Source organism: Xyrauchen texanus, chromosome 44, assembly GCF_025860055.1.
Source record: "Xyrauchen texanus isolate HMW12.3.18 chromosome 44, RBS_HiC_50CHRs, whole genome shotgun sequence".
Lineage (NCBI taxonomy): Eukaryota > Metazoa > Chordata > Actinopteri > Cypriniformes > Catostomidae > Xyrauchen > Xyrauchen texanus.
Genome location: NC_068319.1, coordinates 10,852,713 through 10,876,409, shown reverse-complemented (window position 1 = coordinate 10,876,409; position 23,697 = coordinate 10,852,713). Strand labels below are relative to the sequence as shown.

At 36.3% G+C, this 23,697-nt stretch overlaps 2 protein-coding genes across 6 annotated transcripts; one reads left to right on the top strand and one right to left on the bottom strand.

Moving 5' to 3' along the window:
* Window positions 1-4,638: 4,638 nt before the first annotated feature.
* Window positions 4,639-18,612, bottom strand: LOC127636601 (cytokine receptor common subunit gamma-like). 3 transcript variants are annotated; one of them, XM_052117235.1, is made up of 13 exons: window positions 18,470-18,607; window positions 17,437-18,343; window positions 17,124-17,181; window positions 16,166-16,270; window positions 11,430-11,524; window positions 9,218-9,270; window positions 8,321-8,411; window positions 8,071-8,243; window positions 7,846-7,985; window positions 7,436-7,604; window positions 7,067-7,166; window positions 6,071-6,167; window positions 4,639-5,901 (listed from the first exon to the last, which is right to left on the bottom strand). In XM_052117235.1, exons 4-13 carry the CDS (start codon window positions 16,190-16,192, stop codon window positions 5,653-5,655), a joined length of 1,194 nt encoding a protein of 397 aa, XP_051973195.1. In that variant the 5' UTR covers window positions 16,193-16,270; window positions 17,124-17,181; window positions 17,437-18,343; window positions 18,470-18,607; the 3' UTR covers window positions 4,639-5,652. The 3 variants fall into 3 exon arrangements, with proteins under 3 accessions (XP_051973195.1, XP_051973194.1, XP_051973196.1); XM_052117234.1 differs by lacking the exons at window positions 17,124-17,181; window positions 17,437-18,343 and having other exon boundaries at window positions 18,470-18,612; XM_052117236.1 differs by lacking the exons at window positions 17,437-18,343; window positions 18,470-18,607 and having other exon boundaries at window positions 7,067-7,163; window positions 17,124-17,254.
* LOC127636602 (cilia- and flagella-associated protein 298) lies at window positions 17,197-23,690 on the top strand. Of its 3 annotated transcripts, none has more exons than XM_052117240.1 (8): window positions 17,197-17,339; window positions 20,138-20,297; window positions 20,755-20,922; window positions 20,995-21,062; window positions 21,171-21,329; window positions 22,117-22,248; window positions 22,463-22,558; window positions 22,707-23,690. In XM_052117240.1, exons 2-8 carry the CDS (start codon window positions 20,159-20,161, stop codon window positions 22,812-22,814), a joined length of 870 nt encoding a protein of 289 aa, XP_051973200.1. In that variant the 5' UTR covers window positions 17,197-17,339; window positions 20,138-20,158; the 3' UTR covers window positions 22,815-23,690. The 3 variants fall into 3 exon arrangements, with proteins under 3 accessions (XP_051973200.1, XP_051973198.1, XP_051973199.1); XM_052117238.1 differs by lacking the exon at window positions 17,197-17,339 and adding an exon at window positions 18,643-18,771; XM_052117239.1 differs by lacking the exon at window positions 17,197-17,339 and adding an exon at window positions 19,805-19,883.
* The last annotated feature ends 7 nt before the right edge of the window (window positions 23,691-23,697 follow it).

Genomic DNA, 23,697 nt, shown 5'->3' with positions numbered 1-23,697 from the left:
CTGTTCACAGTCTTGAACCTCTGCCTGCCTCTTCTGGACAGATGGTGCCTATCCATTGCTCCGGTAAGTGATAGGAAAACAATAAAACTAGGTAAAAAAAAGTTTGAGCTGAAAGAAATGTTAGCTGTCTGTATGTTTAACTGTTCAATTGAGCTAACGTTAATGTTAGCGAGCTCAGTAACATTAGCTAACGTTAGCTACGTTAGTTGACATAGACGCAAAACCGCCACAAGATCCACTGTGTTAAAGTTGGTTTTATATTGAATGTTGGATATTCGACAAATTCGAAAAATCTATTATGCGGCTTGACCTTTTGACCTATCTCAAAGCACATCTGGTGAACTCATCTAACTGCCTTACACATAACTCAAAGCTTCTTTTTTCAAAAAAACTTCATATCTAATATCTGTTGATAGTTTAAAAAAAAAGATTAAACATAAGCTGATTGTGTTCATTCAGACGCTGAATAAACATGAAGCGGACCATGGAAGATTGTTTGGGGGGGGGTGTAAGTTAATGCTGCAATTGCCATATTAAAAGAATGATAGAGATTGAAGATGTAAGCCCAGAAGTGTGCAGAATCAGTCATTTTGATGTATGGAACTATGCATTTAGTAGAAAAGCCCTAAAGTGCTCATATTATAATTATTTTCAGGTTCATAATTGTATTTAGATGTTGTACCAGAATAGGTTTACATGGTTTAATTTTCAGAAAACACCATATTTTTGTTGTACTGCAGCTCCTCTTTCACCCTGTATGTTGAGCTCTCTGTTTTAGCAACCGTGTGAGGCATCCCACTTCTGTTCCATCTTTGTTGGGAGTCGCACATGCTCAGTAGCTAGGTAAGCACTGCTAGCTAGTCAGTTGCAGAGTATGAGGGTGTGCCATGCTAGCAACCTATAACATGCACAAAAAAGATTTATAACACAAAAAAGGGAAAAAGCCAAAAAGCATAATATGAGCACTTTAAAATCAACAATTTCTTTGGGATAAAAAGCTGTTTACATATTTGCCAACCAATATTTTCAAACATGTTCATTTCATACATTTTCCGAGGGTGAAATCCGTTGCCTGCCTGTTAACATTCAAGGTAAAAAATAATAATAAAGTAAGTGAATTGTGACGTATTTGTCTTTGTTTGAATAACTACTCAACCCTACCTTACACATTAATACTGGAAAAAGAGCCCCTTTGGTGTAAAAACACCAGGCGGGATTTTGAATGAAGACCATTCACCGTAAATAAGGGCTCCCCCTCCCTACAAAAGCCAATTTAACCACTGGGAATACATGTAACGGGATTACGTATTTATATAACTGTATTCCACTACAGTTACAATTTAAATAATTGGTAATAAGAATACAGTTACATTCAAAAAGTATTTTGATTACTGAAGAGATTACTTTGCATTTTATTGTCATTTGTTTCATTTAATGGAAATGGAAAACATTTATACATATAAATGATGCATTTGAACAGCAGTGAAACACTTTATTATGATGTGTTACATTCATACGAGCAGACAGAGAAGTACGTTTGAAGTAAGTTTGGAGCAGAAGAAATAGAAATAAACCTTGTGTAAATTATCAGCTTTACGCTATGCTAAAATGCTATTTCTAATCATTTTACATACACGTTACCAGGCACGAACATATTTTTTTATCAAGAAAATTAATGTTGGATCATAATTTCATTTTTCTAGGAAGACCTTTGAAATTAGAGCAAAAATCGTATACTTTATAATAACTTTTGTATTGTTTTCCTGTAAAAATATCTAAAAATCCTTAAAACAAGATCAAATAGATTTATCTGGCTTTTGTGTTGGCTTTAGAAACAACACCGCACAAGATATTTAGGTTTTTCATATAATGTATTTTTAACATGTGTATTTTGTCATACTGTACTGGCAGAGTTTTTATAGTCAAAACAAGTGAAAAAATCTACCAGTGCTAAAGAAGTAATCCAAAGTATTTCTAATACGTTACTGACCTTGAGTAATCTAACAGAATATGTTACAAATTACATTTCACAGCATGTATTCGGTTATCTCTAGTGGAATACATTTCAAAAGTAACCCCCCCCCAACCAATAATAAAATAAAATCTACATTGATGTTTTTTGTGTTTTAGTTTTGATGAAACACCAGGGTAAGATGACCTTGGGGGGGTCCCTTAAATCTTGTGGGGGTTCCAGGACTCTGTGTTCCTTAATTCGAAGACTGGATAATTATTAGGCTTTAAAGGTCCCCAGAACACAGGCTCACTCCAATCACTCCAAAACTGGGGCTCTCCACAGAATGATGATACCCGAGCCCTGACCTGGAACACGTGTGGGTTTTTTAAAAAGTAAAAGGTAAACTGAAGTAGTTCTTGATGGGTGGATTTTTGTTCTAAGGAGTGAGAACAATTTCACCATTTCACATGTTCAGCAATGATTTGTGTCACAAAATTAGCTGAGATGCATAATGACAATATAGGTCCTAAAGAGTATATGGACACTATGAACATAAAAAATGTATGAATGTCTAAATTAAATAACACGTTTTTTAAACTGTGGCATTTATTTGAAAGAAAGATACAAGTACACTTTCAAACAAGTGAACTATTCCACTAAAATATGTTTTTTTAGGTTTCAAGTGACAATATGTATATATTGTTCAAAATCAAGATGAAATATTTAAACACTTTCTAGTTCTCGGAAGATGGATCTAGTTTCTAGAACCACAGCTGCGTTTACGCTTCTAAAACAAGTAACAGGGTCCAAAAATAATGACCTAATTTTATAATTGGATTTATGTATTGAAAAACAAATAGAACCAACCACAGTAGATTCAGGGCTAGGGGGAGAAACAGAAGTCACTGTAGCACTATTATTGTTTCTAAACAGCAGAGTTTAGGATAATTACGGGTAAATATTTAAACGGGAAGACCGTAGGAAATAATTTGACAGCTATGTCAAGGTTGGATTGGTTTATAGCAAGCTACCTAGGCTACAAGTAAGCTAGACTAATTATCAGCTAAAAAGAGTGCAAAGCAAAACAAAGAAATTATTTCAAATCAACTTTATAGTGGTAGTCATGGAGTTATATAAGCCATTTATGGTTGATTGTCACAGTTTATACAATGACACAATTCTGTGCATGGTAGCTATGCACATATGGTGGAAAAAATATTTTATTTAAAGATGGCTGTTTTTGAGCTATTTAACAAAATTATTTGTGGTCAGAACTGCAGTAGTCTTGTCAAGCTCGTTTAAGATGGTTAGCATCTTAATACAAATGTCAAGATGAAAAATGTGATTTAAAATTATCTAGTAATGTGTGCTTTCTGTGTTTATTTATCTGAATATAATTCAGTTGTTTATCTAACACACAGACACGGACAGGACAACATCATATCTCTCCACACTCAAATGACTACAGAGGTGATCGTTGACAATCATCATCACATCAACAGCACCATGAATGGAGCAGGTCAAGATCACGGAGTTGCTTAGTATCCACATCACAGATGACCCATATTGATCTATCGACACCACCAACAGAACCTGGCCAAGAAAGTCCAAAAACCTCTGACCTTCCTCCCACAGTTGAGGAAGGCTCATCTCCAACAAATCCATCCTCTTAACTTTCTATAGGGGAATCATAGAGAGCCTCTTCCTTCCACCCCCACCCTCCAATAACCTAAGGGCAGCTGATTGACTCTTGCACAAATACACTGGTAGTTTACACTATGATGCTGCTACATTGGTTTATTTTTTTTATTTTTAAATTTGCTATGAAAATTTTACCCCACTTACACGCGTATTGCACTGCCTTTTGCTACTTGTCATGTCATCCACTTGCACTGAAATACTATATTAATTAGGGATGAGTCACGATTTTCGAATATTCGATTAGTTGATTTTATTATAGCATATTGAATAGGATGTGCGGGATGATTGTCTTTAAAAAATCCCCATGTTTTAGTTGTGGTTATAAGTTGCAATCCTAAATTCACATAATATTTTTATACATTTTATAAATATATTCTTAATATTTGCTGTTTTTGTTTCTATGTTTGAGCTTATATATCTCAATATTAATAACAGTCTGGTTAATTTTGAGTCTTGAAATGTAAACTCTCAAGGGTTGGCTTTCTAAATATATGTTGGTTATGTGTATATTCAGAATGACTTCTGAGCAGCAACCTTTTTATTTTGGGGATGTCATGAATGCATCACTTGCCAAATTTAAGTTAAATGCCAATACGGCTTTTTCAGGTACTGTACTCTCTGTGGTTTGCAGGTTCACCGATACATTTGTACATTGAACAATCTTTGCCCAACTTGTCTGGGAAAGGGGGGGTTACAGGGCTTTGTACATTTGAGGCTAAATGGATAAAACACCTCATTTTTACCTCAGTATTACTGAACTACAGAACTAAATTTACTTTTTTAATGATTCACAGCAAAATTGTAATTTCAAGAACGCAGCTTCCTGGTCATCTGTGTTCATTATTTACATTGGTTGTCAAGGAAACGGGAGGTTTTCTAACGTTATGATTAGTACTCCTGCTTATTTGCCGGTTTAAAAAAGTAAGAGTTGTAAGGACATTTTGCGTCAAATGTGCAAACAACAAAGTGGGAAACAATGTCTGTAGTACTTATACGATTTTATTACATGACCTCAGCAAAAAAAGACTTACACAGCTGTGAGGTAAGTATTAAATTCATAATTTCGAGGTCCGGCCCACCGCCTAATAGCATTTGATTAAATAATAAAAATGTCAAATCAGATTTAGGCCTTGGATATGTCAAATGAGTTGGTGAGCAGGAAATGATTATAAATAAATGTACATTTGGAACAACAGTAATAATCAAAATGCTTATCAAAACAAAAACCCAATAAAAACAAATAATGTTGCAAAGGTTTACTGCCAATACTGGTCTTGGACTGAACTGGATTTCACCAGCATCTGTACATATTTATTTTCAACAAACAATTAAAGGGATAGTTCACAAAATTTTAATTAACTCATCATTTACTCTATCATGCCATCCCAGATGTGTAAAATGTCTTTCTTCTGCTGAACACAAAGACGATAGAAGACTTTTTCAGATCTGTAGGTCCATACAATTCAAGCGAATGGTGACCAGAACTTTGAAGCTCTAAAATCATATAAAGGCAGCATAAAAGTCATCCAGACCCCAGTGGTTAAATCCATTTGTTCAGATACAATAAGATAGGTGTGGGTGAGAAACGGATAAATAGTATAGTATAAAAGTATATTTTTTAAATAGTAAAAAAGTCATTTTTTATTTCAAATCCCCACTTTTACATTCTGTCACTTTTTTAGCTGCCTTTGTAATTTTTGGAGCTTCAAAGTTCTGGTCACCTTTCACTTGCATAGTGCGGACCAATAGAGCTGAGATATTCTTTTAAAAATATTTGTGTTCAGAAGAGAGAAAGTCTTACACATCTGGGATGGCATGAGAGTGAGTAAATGATGAGAGAATTTTCATTTTTTGGGTGAAACTACACCTTTAAGATCTGCATGAGCCAAAACAAAATCTTCACTAATTTCTAAACTCTCAACTGCCTAACCCAACCAACACTTTCAGATCAGCAGCTTATGCTATATTGTAAATCCCTCAGATTTAAAGACTGTTGTCTAGACTGGATTATACACTTGAGATGGAGCCTGGGTTTGTGGGTTTTCAGCAGGTCCAGGTATGGTGGAGGCCGATGAGTAGCTTTGCTTGCATTGGTAATCTGATGACATGCCTTTTGGGATTGAGATGACGCTTTCACTGTCACTGCTCAACTGGGACACTATTCTGTACTCACGAACAGGGCAGGCACGCTCAGTAAAATTGGATTTGAAGGCTTTCTCCAGATCTTTGGATATGGAAAGCCAATTCTGTATGACAAAAAAAAGATGACAAATGAAATTATTTGTACTGATTTAGGCTGAGGTCTCCCTCGTCAATTAAGGAACTTAAGCAGGTTGCCTACTTGTACTTGTGGACAATTAAATTCATTCATTGTGTCATCGATAATGAAGTGAATGAAAGAAATCTGTCACTTACCTCAACATTGCCATCACAGTTGTCGAAAAGGTCTGCAAGATAGTTGTTTACATTTCGGCCTGCATTTGGCACTAATGGTATTAAAATGACTCTTAACCTAAAAATAAAATATTAAACATTACAGTATATATCGACATTGCACACATGTAGGCTGAAGAGACATTTAGTGTGGAAGACATGCAGAGAAAAATTTCACCAAAACGGCCAACATCATGCCATTGATCAATTACAACAATGAAATTGTAATTTGTTCCATAGAACACAGAAAAACAATTTAAGAATCTTGCACAGCTCTTGCCAGACAACAATGAAGTTTGAAATTTGTGACACTGAATACCTAATAAGTTCACAATATCCCAGTAAACTCACAGTAAACTCATTCCCTCAACTGAACTGAGTAATGGCATCTCCAAAACATATGCAATTCAATTAACTTAACTATTTTGGTTAAGTTAACTAGATGCAAGAAGACCACTCAGATTTGCTATTAAAATATTGTTGTTTCTAATGTTGTTAATAGTTTAGGGTTAGGGTCAGGTTAATCTAATGCAATAGCACAGCTCAAAGAAAGATCACTGATTAACTGATTCTAGATCAGACATATATAAATTAATTCTCCAAAGTAATGCATATACCTGCACTTTAACTGCACATGCACAAAGAGAATAAGTCAACAGGTTCCAACTTGACCAAATGGGATACTGATCACCCTAATCACACAAAACAACTATTTGCAACAATGTTAGATGTTAGTGTATCCTCCACCATTTACTGTTCATACCACACAGATTGAACAAGTTTCTCCTATAAATATTTTGGTATCTATGTGGAGTGCACATATAGATTATATTTGTAGTTAGGTACAACAATGCATTTATTTTCTTAGGAGACCAAGGTCGTTTCGAGCAAACAATCTATAATACAGAGTATTGAGCAGTATTTCCTTTAAAATGCTAAATTAAGTGGAACTATGAATAAGGAGTTTGAGACACAAACCTCTCGCTCTGGACCAGCAAGCAGGAGAGTATGACAAGCATTATTATGGTTCCCACTGTATACAGAACCAATGCCGTCACAGACTTGGTATCTGGACCTTCTGGGGGAAAAAAGGAGTAGCCATTAAAGCCATAGTTATCGTATTTCAGTCATATACAATCAGCTAAGTTTAGCTGGTGAAAAGCATGGCTGAATTGGTCCACCAACCTAGACCAGCATAGGAATTAATAATCTAATATGTTCTTCTCATCAGCCTATCTGTCGATCTATAAAATTGGTCAACACTGGGCAGATAAGGCACTGAGAGTCGAGCTTGTAATACAGATAAGGTTAGATATGTCACTATCTTCTCCCTGTGTCAGTCAGTACCTGTGTCATTATTTGGCTTTAAAGATCCCCAGAACACAGGCTCACTCCAATCACTCCAAAGTTTGGACTCTCCACAGGATGCCGATACCCGAGCCCTGACCTGGAACTTGTATTGTTTTTTTGAAGGAAAAGGTAAACTAAAGGAGGTCTTGGTGCTTGGAGTTTTGATCTGGGAAGAGAGAAGAATTTAACCATGTCACATGTTCAGTGAGATGAGTTGCATGATGACAATATAGATCAATATAGGCCCCAAAGACTACACATGTGGTTACTCTGCTGAAACACTTGCCAAAAGAAAGCATCCACCAAAACTCATATTGAGATCAGATAGTTTAAGTGTGGCTCAAGTTATTGAATACTTTTTGGTACCTCTGTATCTATTTGTTCCATCTCATAAAACTCATTTTTACCTGCCAGTCCTTGTTGTCGTTCCTGTGGCGAACCTGGCTCTCAGTGCAAAGGCTGTTGTTTCCCGTAACATTCCAATACAGCCACAGTTCGGCATCTTTTCTCTCCACCACAGACAGGTTATACGGAGGGTAAAGCTTCACTAATTAGCAACACAGTAAGTGTGTAAATTCATAAGACATTTATGTTTTCCACACATTATTGTCGAAATACATGTGTTGACATACCCTTATCTTTCAGGTCATGTTTCTGGTGTATCATCAAACTGCCGTTGTCATTGTACAGCCATGTGCTTAGCAAATTGAACCGTTGTGTTTCTTTGTAGGGAATCATGCAGCCCACGTTAACATATTTATATATGTGATAGTTAGAACACTCCAGAGTTTCATGACCTGAAAACCTATGATAAATTACATGTGTTAGTCCTGAAATATTCATTCAAAAAGTGCACAAATTTGTGTTCTGTGTTTAACTTACATGCTCTTAAAACTGTAATTGTACTTTTGAGTCCCATTGTCATCCCATGTGCAATTAACATATACCAGATTTATGATAAGGCAGTTAATTTCTTGGTAAAAACGAGAGAAACAATGGATTTTAGAAAATAGCAAACAAACAGGCACATATTATTATCCAACATTTTAATGATAAAGGAACCTTAATTAATTTCCCAACTGATGTTCTTTCAATAATACAGTATAGTCTGTTGAATTACATCAGATATATTAGCATGTATTGCATGTTGTTTGTCAGTAGAGGCAGAGTTTGTCAGTTTGCTCACCATCAGAGGACTTTGACAGGAAATAGATCATTTTTCCATAGAATACACTCTTCTATACAATGTTACTGATTAGAATTGTCAAAAGTCCCAGTTATACAAAGATCTGATTGAAAAGTACTTAGAAGAGTTTTGATTTGGTCCTTTTTTTATGGAAAAATAAATCGCCATGTTGCATATCATGTGCACATCATGGCCACACAACATAGATTGAAACCATATGTCTCAATATTGTGCTTACACGTGAACAACAGGTTGCCATGAATTTCACAATGTTGTACTGATGAAATCATCTGTCTCCAGGCTATTGAGGCCCTCTATAAACTGTTAACTAATAATAATTTTAACAGTTTCACTTTAACATGCTGAAACATCACTTCCGTAGTTTCAAAGTACACAGAAAAGGCAACAAAACAGGGAACAAATGACAAAAATGACAAAAACCCTACTCTGTTTTGTTATTAGGAATCACTTTTCTCTTTTGTAATACTAATTAAGTATTACAAGTATTTTAAAGGACAACATAATGTTACATGAAGCCTACATTAAAATCATATATTTTTCTTTTAAAAATTGCACAATCATAGGATACTCACCCGGCACAGATGATTCAGGAGATGCAAATGAAGGAGTGTTCCAAAAGAAAAGACTGAAAAAGAGTAAAATCATCTTGGACAGAGTCACATAAATCGGCTATATTCAGTTTGGTCTGTATCAGTCTTCCCTGTTCGCAACTGTGCTTTTTGTGGGTTGATGTATGTGACATATTTCCTGTTCACTAGAAGTCAAATTTTTTGTTATAGAGGCCAACTATTAAAATAACTGTTGAATGTTATTTATGTAAAAGATGACAAATTACAATGTAATACCCAGCCCAAAATATAATTAACTCCAGTGTTTTCTCAATCAAATAGAATAAATATATATACATATTGCTTTTTTTATTTTTGATAATAAACTGGATTGGAATACTAACTGTGAAATACAAATTTGATTGAGAAAACACTGGAGTTAATTATATATATATATATATACATATATATATATATATATATATATATGTATGTGTGTAATAAAAACAAATATATGTATATGTAATAAAATATAATTAACTCCAGTGTTTTCTCAATCAAATATAGATAGATAGATAGATAGATAGATAGATAGATAGATAGATAGATAGATAGATAGATAAATAGATAGATCTATACAGCAAAATCTCTACATTATTCCAAACCTTTGGCTGCCAGTGTTGTACAGATTTTGCTGTTTCGGAAGGAAACTGGTATTTTAATTCACCAAAGTGGCATTCAGCTGATCGCAAAGAATAGTCAGGATATTACTGATGTAAAAAAATAGCACCATCACTATTTACATTTTTTTTTTTAACATTTTTTATCAAATCTAGACAGGCCCCATTTCCAGCAGCCATCACTCCAACACCTTATCCTTGAGTAATCATGCTAACTGCTAATTTGGTACAAGAAAATAACTTGCCATTATATCAAACACTGCTGAAATCTATTTGGTTTGTTAAATGAAGCTTAACATTGTCTTAGTGTTTGTTTTTTGAGTTGCCACAGTATGCAATAGACTGGCATGTCTTAAGGTCAATATTAGTTCAAACATCGCAAAAAAGAAACAGCTTTTATTAAGAAACTCTTCAGTCAATCATTGTTTTGATGAATGAAGGCTATACAATGCTTGACATTGCCTGTAACGTAGTTCGATGGAAAGGAGGAGGCGAGAACCGGCTTGATAATATAAATAATATTTTAATATAAAACTGAAACAAAAGACAAACACACATGACGGACATGTCCGTAAACGATCTCTCTCTGGTCGCACCACCATCTGCCATCAGCCTTTATCCCTCTCGGAGGCTTAATTAGCCTGATAAGGGACCGGGTGTGCATAATCACAACCCGGGCCCGCCCTCCGCCCTTAAAAAGATTTCATAAAAAGGTGTACACTGCAATCTTCAAAGACAATGGACAGCTTGCTCTAACAAGGACAAAAAGAGATGTGGAAGGCCAGATGTACAACTAAACAAGAGGATAAGGTCATCTTTGAGAAATAGACACCTCATGTCCTCAGCTGACAGCTTCAATGAATTCTACCCACTCAACACCAGTTTCATGTACAACAGTAAAGAGAAGACTCAGGGGTGCAGGCCTTATGGGAAGAATTGCAAAGAAAGCCACTTTTGAAAGAGAAAAACTTTAAATGTTAGAGTGGGCAAAGAAACAGACATTGGCCAACAGATCACTGGAACAGAGTGTTATGGATCTTAATCCAATTGACCTTTTGTGGGATCAGTTAAGCTGTAAGGTGCGTGAGAAGTGCCCAACAAGACAGCCACATCTATGGCAAGTGCTACAGGAAGTGAACGTGGGGTTAAATGTCACCTGAGTACCTGGACAAACTGACAGCTTCTGGCAATTTAAAGAATTGTATTGCTTTCATTCCTCAAAACAATGATTGACTGATGAGTTTCAGCGAAAGCTGTTTCTTTTTTTGTCATTTTTGACCTAATATTGACCTTAAGACATGCCAGTCTATTGCATACAGTACTCAAAAACAAACACAAAGACAAAGTTTCATTTTTGAACCAAATAGCTTTCAGCAGTGCTTGATAAAATGGCAAGTGATTTTCACTTGCGTTCCGCAAAACAGAAAATAAAATACAAAGGAAACAGCAGAAGAGACTGGAAAACCCAGAGGAGTACTCTCAGTTCCTTTTTGTGTGCATGAGACAAAAAAAATACAAATAAACTATGGACCACAGGTGCGCTGTTGCTCTCTTACCTGGCAGGCTCAGATGTAGAATCCAGCAGGTGGGTGCTGTGTGAGATCACAGAGACCATTCCATTTGAATATACATCTGCAGATGACACATCCAGCTGCCACAGAAACACAAATTGATTTATGCCTCTTGATTTCAATATGACATACATGTATGTATATTTATTTATTTGTATTATTCTTTTTTATTTATTTTATTTTATTTTTTATTTATCTATGTCTTGGTGCTGTTTTTGTATTGTTGTACACTGGAAGCTCCTGTCACCAAGACAAATTCCTTGTATGTGTAAGCATACTTGGCAATAAAGCTGATTCTGATTCTGATTCTAATCTGAAAAGAAGTGACAAAATATTGATTGTGTGTAATAAACATAAAAAAACAAGATACACTTGCATATTAGCAAAATAGTTTGACACTAGAGTTACAACTTTTAAAGTGTCTTTTAATTTACATGACGTATGATTTTGTGCTGTTGGTTCTATTGCTGTCTCAAGGAGTCCAGCTCTCCCACAAGCTCTCAAGGGATACTTAGAGAAGAATAAGGACTTATAAGAAACCTGCCCTTCTCTAGACATGATAGGGAATCAAGTTGTATCAGACAAAAAATACTATTAAAGGGAAAGTTGACCCAAAATTTGTAATTCTCTCATCATTTCCTCACGCCATCCCAGATGTGTACGACTTTCTTTCTTCTGCAGAACACAAAGATTTTTAGAAGAATATCTCTGCTCTGTTGGTCCATACAATGCAAGTGAATAGTGACCAGAACTTTAAAGCTCCAAAAATCCCATAAAGGCAGCATTAAAAAAATCCATAAGATCAGTGGCGAATTCTTAGAGCCAGCAAAGTGTTTTCTGCTGCCCTAACATTCCTAATAAATAAATAATTTTTATCCTTTTTTTTCATTCACCTTTTTGCCTCTGTATGTCGCTTTCCACTCCTAACATCTAAAAATTAATAGGGAAAAATTAAAAGTTCAGTCAGATTGATTTATTTGTTCTTGGTGGGTGTGGTCTTTAGGATATATGTCCCAGTCGAGGCCTTCTAGATGGCCTTGAGTGACGGAATCATGCTTTAAAGAGCCCATATTATGGTCTTATACAGGTTCATAATTTTATTTTGGGGGTCTACTAGAATATTGGTTTACATGCTTTAATGTAAAAAAAAAAACACACATTATGTTTCTCATACTGTACATTGCTGTAGCACCTCACTTCACCCTCTGTTTGAAACGCTCTCTTTAAAACCCCCTTTCCAAAAAGCCCAGTCTGCTCTGATTGGTCAGCTGGCTCAGTCTGTTGTGACTGGTCAACCGCTTAGAGCGTTTGTTGGAAATGTAACACTCATTAACATAACCGAAGTAGTACTAAGGTGGGAATTATGCAAATGTAACTAGGGCTGGACTGGTAATCTGGGATACCGGCATTTTCCCAGTGGGCCGATGCACTTTTGGGCCGATCAGGGGCAGAATGTCCATCGGGAGAACCGAGCGGCCGGTGGTTCGGCCGCAAAACGTGCCGAATGGGCCGCGATAAGCAACAATGAGCCGCCGCGTTATGTAGAAAAGACCACAAAACACTGCCGCGATATGCAGAAAAGGACAGCGACTCCGCCATCACTGAATTGAGTCACAGGTGTATAGAGTCAATAATCACCAGGTGATGGCTCTTAACCCTTCTTCTCTCCCCACTGACAGACACATGACCATGTCTGTGGGTATTAGGTGTGGGGTGGAAATTTGGGGGTCGCAGCTAGCCTTCCCTCTTCTTTTGCCTTTGTTTGTTACTGGTGAACTGTGGTTTTGTATATGTGATGTCCGGTACCAGTCTTTTGTGATGTGTACGTTGAGACCGTTGAAAATGTTTAAAAGCAGGGATTGAATGTTTTTAATACTTCTTTAACAATTTAATAAAGTGATCCTCTCTGTATATGCTCTTGCCCACGTCTCAGTGCTCACCCTACCTTTGGCTAACGAACCTGTGTGCCCCTATATAGGGCTGTTATTTCCCAGTGTACTCCGGGTGGCGTAGTCGTCTATAGAGTGTCATTATAGGGTTCTCATTCGTTCCCTTTATTTTTTTCCTTTGTCCCATCTCACCAATTGTTTTGGTTTCACTTAATCCCACAAAGAAAAGTGAGGCCTTCCCCTTTGTTTTCTTCCATGTAATTGCTCCTATCTGACCGCCCCACCACACAAGCAACATTTTAATTGCAAATATTATTAGATAGCTTTTTCCAGGTATAATAGATCTCCTTGGCAGATTAATATGACAAAGCATAATTTGTCAATGTAATTTCGGGAGATGTTCGTGAGATTTCACAAAATCATGCTGCAGATAAAATAAGCATTAGCAAGTAAGCAAGTATTCAGTGTCTTTCAAGTTTTGGCTTTCGTGCGTGGACATATTTTTAAAATGTCAGTTGGTATTATTAGTTCTACTCAGCAGTCATTGAGTCTATCTTCTGCACTTCAACAACTGTCTGGTTTGGTTCAGCTATGAAATATATCAGAAGACTATGGATATCAGAAGTCTACAAAGGGCAGTTCGGACTGCTGAGAGAATTATTGGTTGCCCTCCTGCCTCCCTTCAAGAATTGTACACTTCCAGATTGAGGAAAAAGGCTGGAAAAATCACTCTGGACTCCACTCACTCAGCCCACTACATTTGTTAATTGTTATCTTCTGGCAGGCGCTACAGAGCACTGAGCACCAGAACCGTCAGGCACAGGAACAGTTTTTCCTTCAGGCTATCCATCTCATGAACAGATTAAACTGCCCCATTGAGCAATAATTATGTCTTTTTATATTTATCCAACACATCCAACCTCTTCTGCCATTACATTCCCTTGCACTGTATATAACAGATTTGTATTTAAATTTGCACTATGTTTGTGTGTATGTATATATATATATATATACAGTGAGGAAAATAAGTATTTGAACACCCTGCTATTTTGCAAGTTCTCCCACATAGAAATCATGGAGGGGTCTGAAACTGTCATCGTAGGTGCATGTCCACTGTGAGAGACATAATCTAAAAAAAAAATCCAGAAAACACAATGTATGATTTTTTAACTATTTATTTGTATGATACAGCTGCAAATAAGTATTTGAACACCTGAGAAAATCAATGTTAATATTTGGTACAGTAGCCTTTGTTTGCAATTACAGAGTGTCAGACGTTTCCTGTAGTTTTTCACCAGGTTTGCACACACTGCAGGAGGGATTTTGGCCCACTCCTCCACACAGATCTTCTCTAGATCAGTCAGGTTTCTGGGCTGTCGCTGAGAAACACGGAGTTTGAGCACCCTCCAAAGATTCCAAAGGTCTGGAGACTGGCTAGGCCACGCCAGAACCTTGATATGCTTCTTACAGAGCCACTCCTTGGTTATCCTGGCTGTGTGCTTCGGGTCATTGTCATGTTGGAAGACCCAGCCTCGACCCATCTTCAATGCTCTAACTGAGGGAAGGAGGTTGTTCCCCAAAATCTCGCAATACATGGCCCCGGTCATCCTCTCCTTAATACAGTGCAGTCAGCCCTGTCCCATGTGCAGAAAAACACCCCCAAAGCATGATGCTACCGCCCCCATGCGTCACAGTAGGGATGGTGTTCTTGGGATGGTACTCATCATTCTTCTTCCTCCAAACACGGTTAGTGGAATTATGACCAAAAAGTTCTATTTTGGTCTCATCTGACCACATGACTTTCTCCCATGACTCCTCTGGATCATCCAAATGGTCATTGGCAAACTTAAGACGGGCCTTGACATGTGCTGGTTTAAGCAGGGAACCTTCGGCCATACATGATTTCAAACCATGCGTCTTAGTGTATTACCAACAGTAACCTTGGAAACGGTGGTCCCAGCTCTTTTCAGGTCATTGACCAGCTCCTCCCGTGTAGTTCTGGGCTGATTTCTCACCTTTCTTAGGATCATTGAGACCCCACGAGGTGAGATCTTGCATGGAGCCCCAGTCCGAGGGAGATTGACAGTCATGTTTAGCTTCTTCCATTTTCTAATGATTGCTCCAACAGTGGACCTTTTTTCACCAAGCTGCTTGGCAATTTCCCTGTAGCCCTTTCCAGCCTCGAGGAGGTGTACAATTTTGTCTCTAGTGTCTTTGGACAGCTCTTTGGTCTTGGCCATGTTAGTAGTTGGATTCTTACTGATTGTATGGGGTGGACAGGTGTCTTTATGCAGCTAACAACCTCAAACAGGTGCATCTAATTTAGGATAATAAATGGAGTGGAGGTGGACATTTTAAAGGCAGACTAACAGGTCTTTGAGGGTCAGAATTCTAGCTGATATACAGGTGTTCAAATACTTATTTGCAGCTGTATCATACAAAAAAATAGTTAAAAAATCATATATTGTGATTTCTGGATTTTTTTTTTTAGATTATGTCTCTCACAGTGGACATGCACCTACAATGACAATTTCAGACCCCTCCATGATTTCCAAGTGGGAGAACTTGCAAAATAGCAGGGTGTTCAAATACTTATTTTCCTCACTGTATATATATAGAGTGCATCCGGAAAGTATTCACAGCGCTTCACTTTTTCCACATTTTGTTATGTTACAGCCTTATTCCAAAATTGATTAAATTCATTATTTTCCTCAAAATTCTACAAACAATACCCCATAATGACAATGAGCGTAGGCTACTTTTGCAGATTTGTTTCAGCAGGGATATATGTAATTTTATAATGTATGCCATTTTATGGCATTGGCTCATCACCTTGAGCTGGTGCACATAGCTGGTCATGTTGCTGTGTTTGAAGTAGGGAGGCAGGACTTCCTTGCTGTACTGCTGCTCATTCTTGACAAGAAAACTACAGCCATCCTAACAGACAGGAAACAGGTGGATGTATTTGTGGTTTTACTAGCATCACTTCATGTAGGTCATGATATTTCTAAAGAACAGCCTATTATTATCTACTTAAAAGGCTCTTTCACATATGCATCTGTTGCCAGGCTTATTGCACTTCTGAATTTTCTGTTCAACACTGCTAACCTTATAAATGTTTACATATTTCATTTTTATTTGATTATATACTTAATAACATCTAATAAACAAATGTGTCAACACTACAATTAGTTTATTACAAATGGCTCCTTTAAAAATAATAATATAATAATATTAATACATTAAAATTAAAAGTACAAATCCTTAACAAATAAACGCATACTCTCAGATCTTTATTGACCCGGGACGTCATTCTACCCCCTATATCTCAACCAGTATCTATTTTTTTGTATCTGTGCCCAACACACACTCCTCAAGTATTGATAGTATTTCTTTATCTTTCTCTCATAAATAGTGTAACAATATATATATATATATTGTTACACATATATATATATATATATATATATATATATATATATATATATATATATATATATATACATATATAAAATAAAACATCTAAATAAATCTGTGCAGTGATTGTTTCCAATCCAAGTCTATTTTTGCTGTGCTGCAGGCGCTGAATTAAAGTGATACCACATTTTTCGTGGTCAAAATGAACATGGATTGACACGGAAATGGAGCAATTTCACCATAAATGCCTATAATTAAAGTCTACTGTGTTTCACAGTCACCATACGACATTCAGCCCTGGGTAAAGCAAAGAAAACCAAAACACTATTACCAGGAGTTGCAAAAATATGTGTGTGAGTGGGGAGACACTCACATCTCAGCAGAAAGCGGCAATCATGTGACCGGCTGGTGGTCGGAGAACTACAGCTTACCTCACATTTTGAAAAACAAGACACAATGTATGAAACTCGTCTCATCGTAGAGGTGGAAAAACATAAAGTTCTCTATGACATGGAGGATTTCTTATATAAAGATTTAAATGCAAAAGAAAAGGCATGGGAGGCAGTTTCCTCGGCTGTTTGTGTGGATGGTAAGTTTTAATTTAAAATGTTTGTGATACTACATTTTCACATAAGAGAAGTACCATGTTTAAATGTTTGAAATCAAAATAATGCTGAACTACTTACCTGTCGTTGCATTTGTGGTATACAGAAGTCACGGATCAGTTGCGCAGTGCAAATTCGTCTTATGTGAAAGCATAATCAAGTGTGTGCTGCTTCCACCCAGCATAAGTACTGTATACGTAATGCAAACAGATCATGTGTGAAACTGGCTTTACCCAGCGGCCCATCGGGAGAACGCCCAGTGCTCCCTATGGCCAGTCCACCCCAGGATCCATATTGTTATAGATATGAGTGTCTGGTCTCTAAAGACCGGAATTTGTAACAGTTTTTGATGAAATTCCCATCCAGTAAAGGCTTAAATATATATTTAAAATGTATATTATGGAAGCAACATATTAAAGAAGAAATCACAGGAAGAGCTGTGTACTGTCAAAATTTGTTTAGGAGGATTTAACCAGTTAAGATTGGTAGGCTACCATTCATGGTAAATAACTAGATGAAACCCTGACACATATTTATTTTAATAAGAGGTGTGCATTAAGACTCATAAAGCTATTTGTATTTATTTTTTAATGGATGTTTGTTTATGACAAGCACGGTATTTTCGGAAATATCTTCTTCTTTTCATATTCTTTCACATGACGCATAAGTGCCAGGCTTCCACACTGAAGTTTAGCTGGTACGTTCTAATAATATCGTAAACAGCGATTGGACGAACAGCGGACCAATAGCGAGCTGCCTCTACTTGCACGAGCACAGTACACGTGGATTTGTAAACTGGGTGAGACACCCTGGGGTATGCATTAAAAACTAGTATTAATATATAAACTGAGGTCACCACATTAAACGCCTTCTGAGCAGACAGACTGAGCAATATTAGCTGAGCTATAATACATATGATATTCTGAAGAGAAAATCTTGCTTCTTGACAATTTAGAAGATTATTCCTGAATTATAACTGCTGCTCAACCTGTTACACAGAAAAGAGAACCCCAGTTACACGCCTATATAAATAATACTGTATATAAATACTACATAAAGATACATTATTATTATCTCATACTACAGCACTTAAAAAAAATCTGCAAATACTCACTTGGCTCCAGCCAGGTCATGGTTGATTGAGCTTCTACAGGTGCCCAAAGTGCTGACAAAAGCTGTGACAGTACGACTGTGTTTCATCTCTACCATTAAAAACATTTGGTCGGGGTGAGTAGAAGTCGTTCTAGTGATTGCAGAAAGGGATCTGTTTTCTCTGTGGATAAAGATGAAGCAATCTTTAAATATTCGTCACATTGCTCCAGTTTCGCCGGCTGTCATATGAGGTAAATACAGCTCCAGTCTGACCCACAATTGGATATTACTGTTGCGACATGATCATGGCTCCGTGTGGCGTACGTAAGTGTCACTTGAACTTTTCTTGCGTGCCACTCACTTTCTTTAAACCTTTATTCTGAAAAATGCAGTTTTATATAGCGTGTATAGTTTTATTTATATTTTACGTGGTAGTTACATAGGATGTGAATTTGTTGTACTGGTCTATATAGTGTGGACTGTAATTTAAATATAATGAGATGCACGTTTTCCCCTAAGTTGCATTATCTAAAGACGCTGTATAAAGTACGCTCTGAAATAAAAATAAACATTTTGTGGAACAAATGTAAAGTGGCCACACAGTTTTATTACATGAATATATTTTGCGATTTGTCATCCAGTTTAGTAACTTGATCATTGTATCTTGCATATATTTTATCCTTGTTTCTGACTCTTTAAATGCTATCTGAAATTCAGATTGTGTAAATGTACACTTTGTCCGTTTCTAGTTTCAGCTCAAGTTATTAAGTACTTAATTTAACATCTGGTCAGTAACAACAAAGCACACATGCATGCGCATACACTTGTGTAAATAGTCTACATGACAGATTACATAATGAGGTGTCTTTTAAACTTGTACATAGATTCTATGCAGCAAGTTATTATTTACAGAAATTCAAAAAATATGTAGATGTTAACTGTTTTCTGCAACGACTACAATGAAACTGCTTTGCATTTATGTTGGCATTGCATATATTCAGTTACAGTGTGGCGTAATGTAAAGGTATTGATGAAAATATCCTGCGTTCAAGACCCTTTTCACTGTTGTGGGAAAATACTTTGGCTTCACTAATTATCCAAAAGAATAAGAGAATTCCTTTTATTTAAGTAATCCGATTATATTTCTGATTAAATTTCATATTCATAAATGCAAATTACTTATAAAAGCGTCAGCTTTATGGTTTTACTAAGTGAAGCTGTACATTAAGGATACCAGAGACTTTTAATTAAAAAAATCTATGAAGACCCTAAATATTTGTGAGCTTTACAAAGTTTTTATTTGAAATATACAGTATTTTTGTATTGAACAATAAAAAAGAAGAGCTTTTATTTTGAAAACACCACTTCCTGTTTAAACAGAGCTAGTGTTGATGTCTCTATCTCTCTCTCTCTCTGTCCACTGGTCCATTGAATCAGTAAGTATAATTTGTTTGACGAGTGATTTAAAATGCATTATGTATTAATACAAAATAATTCGTCGTATTGATTGTAGTTATTCATTTCAATATGACGTTATACCCTCGAATATCTTCGCAACGTGCTAGCACTAGAATATTCCAGAAGCGAGTTGTGGGTGCCATGGCAACACAAACACAGTGTGACGCTGAACAGAGTTTCTTTCCTTTATCTTCGGATCTCAGCTCTCTTATGTATTTTCGTCTCCACATAGGACCAATTTAGTGAGTGAGTCATGGTTCTGCTGCACGTCAAACATGGAAATGAGAGTCAATTTCTCTTCAATACCACAGTGGATGTGACTATTGAGACGCTGTCCCAGCAGGTCACTGCGGTCTATAACGGAAGATTAAAGGTGGACAGGATCTGCTCTGGTATGATTATGATCTCATATTTGTTTGTGTTGTAAAACTGTGGAAAATAGTACATTACATTGTTGGCTTCTTTTTGAGTTTTTGATCTTGTTAGACGAGTCCTTAGCAAAGAGATTTACCCACAATTATAGTGTAATTGTTAATCATAAAAACAAGTCAAAGGGACCGTTTACCCACAAAAATAAAATGTTAGCTGTCATTGCATCTATTTTCCATACACAGTGAATGGTGACTGAGGCTTACATTGTCTAACATCAGAGTAAATGATGACAGAATTGTTTGGGGTGAACTTTCATCTTAGCTGCCAGTACCAGCTTAGAAAAAGATAACATGTCACAGGTCTAGCACCACGACTAGTCCTAAAGTACCAAACAAATGCAGTGTCTTTTGCAATGCTATTTAGAGTTCAAGCGCAAGTTGCTAATCACTTTCTGTTGCCATATTTGTGTCCTTGTAGAAATTCCAGAGTTGGCAGATCACGGAATAACTCTTCCACCAAACATGCAAGGCCTGACTTGCGATCAGATCATTGATCTGAAACTAAAGGATGAATGGGAGGACCGCTGCATTCCCAGTGGTGGTGCTGAGTTTAAGAAGGACGAGATTGGACGCCGAAATGGACATGGTAGTTTAATAACATTTAATAGCAAGATTCGTTCCATTAACTGAAAACTAAACATTGCCTTTTCATATGTAGCTCCAAATGAAAAGATGAAAGAAGTTTTAAGGAAAACAATGGAGGAGGCCAAAGCTTTGATCTCAACAGTATGTATTTTAAAAAGCTACATTTGCCAAGGATACATCTAAACTTCAGTTTATAGTTTCCGTTCAATGCCATATGGTGCTAATTTATTTATTTTCTTCTCTCAAAAGAAACAAGTGCAAGCAAATGTCTGCATTACCATGGATACGGTCAAAGAGGCTTTGGACCAACTGCGAGGAGCTGTGATGATAGTTTACCCAATGGGACTGCCTCCACATGATCCAATAAGGATGGATTTTGAAAATCAAGAAGATCTTACTGGAACACAGGTTTCTGTGAACTTTTCTGCCTTCTGTGCATGACCATAAACTCCATGCAAGTTACAAAGTTTAAAGGAATATTCTGGGTTCAAAACAAGTTAAGCTCAATTGACACCATTTGTTGGATAATATTGCTTACCACAAAAATTAGTTTCGACTCGTCCTATCTTTTCTTTAATAAAGCTAAAATCTGTGTTTCAGGGAGGCACTTACAATCGAAGTGAATGGGGCCAATTCGTAAACATTCAAATATTCACTGTTTTAAAAGTATAGCCACAAGATTTAAGCAATGTGTGTTATCATGATTTTAGTGTGATAAAATTGCTTACTAACCTTTTCTATGTAAAGTTATAGCCTATTTTACAACTTCGTAATGTCAAAAACCCAAAACCAACCGTCAAAATTATTATTTAAACAACTTTACAGCTCAAATAATACTTGGGTTTTAACAGAAGAATGAATGTAAGTGCTGTCGTAAAATTATTAGCTTCACATTTCTACCTTTTAAGCCCTCCAAAAATTGTCCTCATTCACTGCCATTATAAGTGCCTCACTGTAACTTCGGTTTTTGCTTTTTTTAAAGAAAAGGAAGGGTGACTCAAATAAATTTTTGTGGTAATCAATATTATGCCACAAATGCTGTCGATTAAGCTTAACTTGTATCGAATGTGGAGTATTCCTTTTTAATATAATAATTTTATTATACAATGTTGTTTACAAGTGTGACTAGCTTGTAATACAGATATAAAGGCTGACTGTATCTAACATTGTCTTATCTCCACTACCTGTCTTAAAGGCCTCATTACAGGTGATCTCTGAGGAAGAGGCTCAACTTTGGTGGGCATCTAAAGAACTTCAGAGGGGCAAAAAGCTGCAAGATTATATTGGGAAAAATGAGAAAACAAAAATATTTGTGAAAATTCAAAAAGTATGTTTTCATTGGACGTATCAATTTCAATAATAATAAAAAAACAACTTCTCTCTTATCCCTGATTTTTCATAAATCTTTGATTTATAATGACAACAAACATACTCAATATTTAAAGACAATTGTGCTCAGATGTGTAGGAACAGTTTGAAAAGTGTGTTTGTGTGTATGCAGGTTGGAAAATTGAGCATTGTTATTTGCATGTTTATTTTAGAGAGGCCAGGGGGCACCAGCGCGAGAGCCACTGGTGAGTGAAGAGGATCAAAAACAGATGATGATGCACTATTACAGGAGACAGGAAGAACTCAAAGTGAGCCAAAAGATCAATCTTTTCAAAAGTCTTTCTTGCACAAAGATTTTGTTTGATTACCCTGCTTCATCATGTCGTTTTTATGTTGTCATTGTTGAAACTTTCACAGCATTCATCATCGTTTGATCTGTTTTGCTATTATTCATAGAAACTGGAAGAAGCAGATGACACGTACCTACAGTCTGATTGGTCAGACAGACAGGCTCTAAAGAGACAGTTTCAGGGACTCACAAATATCAAATGGGGCCCAAGATAGATGGACAGAGAAAATCAAATCTGAATGTACAGTTATACAGAATTTTGGCATATTCTGAAACTGTATACATTTTCTTGTAATGTCTTCTGTGCCCATATATATTCACTGTCAAATTTGATGTGATTTTTAGATTCAGCAGCTTCCTCAAAACCAACTTCTACTGCTGTGTTTTAGTGCCTTGCTCTAATGAATAACATTTTTCATCAATTATAAAAGGAATTTTTGTGACTATGTATATGTGTGTTAGTTTTGCAAAGTGTGTCAACTCTGATGCATTGGAAGAAGGATGCGACACCTTTCCTCTCTTTGTCTTTGCCTCTGGCAGTAACTCCATTGAAACTTGATATTGTTTAAAGACAGGATGTTGCACTACAGCTCTGAGAATCACAGTGGCATCAAAGAGTTCATTTAAAGAGCATTAAGAAAGAGGAGTCCCAGAATGTTTTGCTGCCCTCAAGGCTGAGAGAGGTTACAGTATCGAGAGGTGTGGTTTCTAATGGGAAGAGGAAAACTGAAGAGATATTGTGTAATAAAAGAACATTACATATGTTTATTTTTAAAATGGTTTAATGTATGAACTTATGATTGTACATTTCAACTTAAAGGTGCACTAAGGTCCTCTGGTTAACAATAAATGTAATCTTCTTTCTTTGCATTTACTTTCAATATTACATACAGTACAATTGTATTCAAATCAATCATTTATAAAACATTTTTTTACATTGTTTACTTTCTGTACAGTGTAACAGCTATTTTTAGCTGAATTGAATAAATCCTTGCCTTTAAAATCAGGTACTAAATGCATTTGGTATGGCTGCCCCTGTGCTATGATGCCATACTTTAAATCTTTAGAAGGCAGATTGTTTTGGTAACAGTAAACCAT

What these genes read in the sequence shown, in the direction of transcription:
- LOC127636602 (XM_052117240.1), top strand. Translation starts at nt 20,159, where the DNA reads ATGGTTCTGCTGCACGTCAAACATGGAAATGAGAGTCAATTTCTCTTC. An exon ending in TGGACGCCGAAATGGACATG is followed by an intron (nt 20,923 to 20,994) that starts GTAGTTTAATAA and finishes TTTCATATGTAG; the next exon opens with CTCCAAATGAAAAGATGAAA. An exon ending in CCAAAGCTTTGATCTCAACA is followed by an intron (nt 21,063 to 21,170) that starts GTATGTATTTTA and finishes TTCTCTCAAAAG; the next exon opens with AAACAAGTGCAAGCAAATGT.
- LOC127636601 (XM_052117234.1), bottom strand. Translation starts at nt 16,192, where the DNA reads ATGACCAGCTATGTGCACCAGCTCAAG. An exon ending in TCTACATCTGAGCCTGCCAG is followed by an intron (nt 9,271 to 11,429) that starts GTAAGAGAGCAA and finishes ACTCTTTTTCAG; the next exon opens with TCTTTTCTTTTGGAACACTC. An exon ending in ACTGTGATGGCAATGTTGAG is followed by an intron (nt 5,902 to 6,070) that starts GTAAGTGACAGA and finishes TTTGTCATACAG; the next exon opens with AATTGGCTTTCCATATCCAA.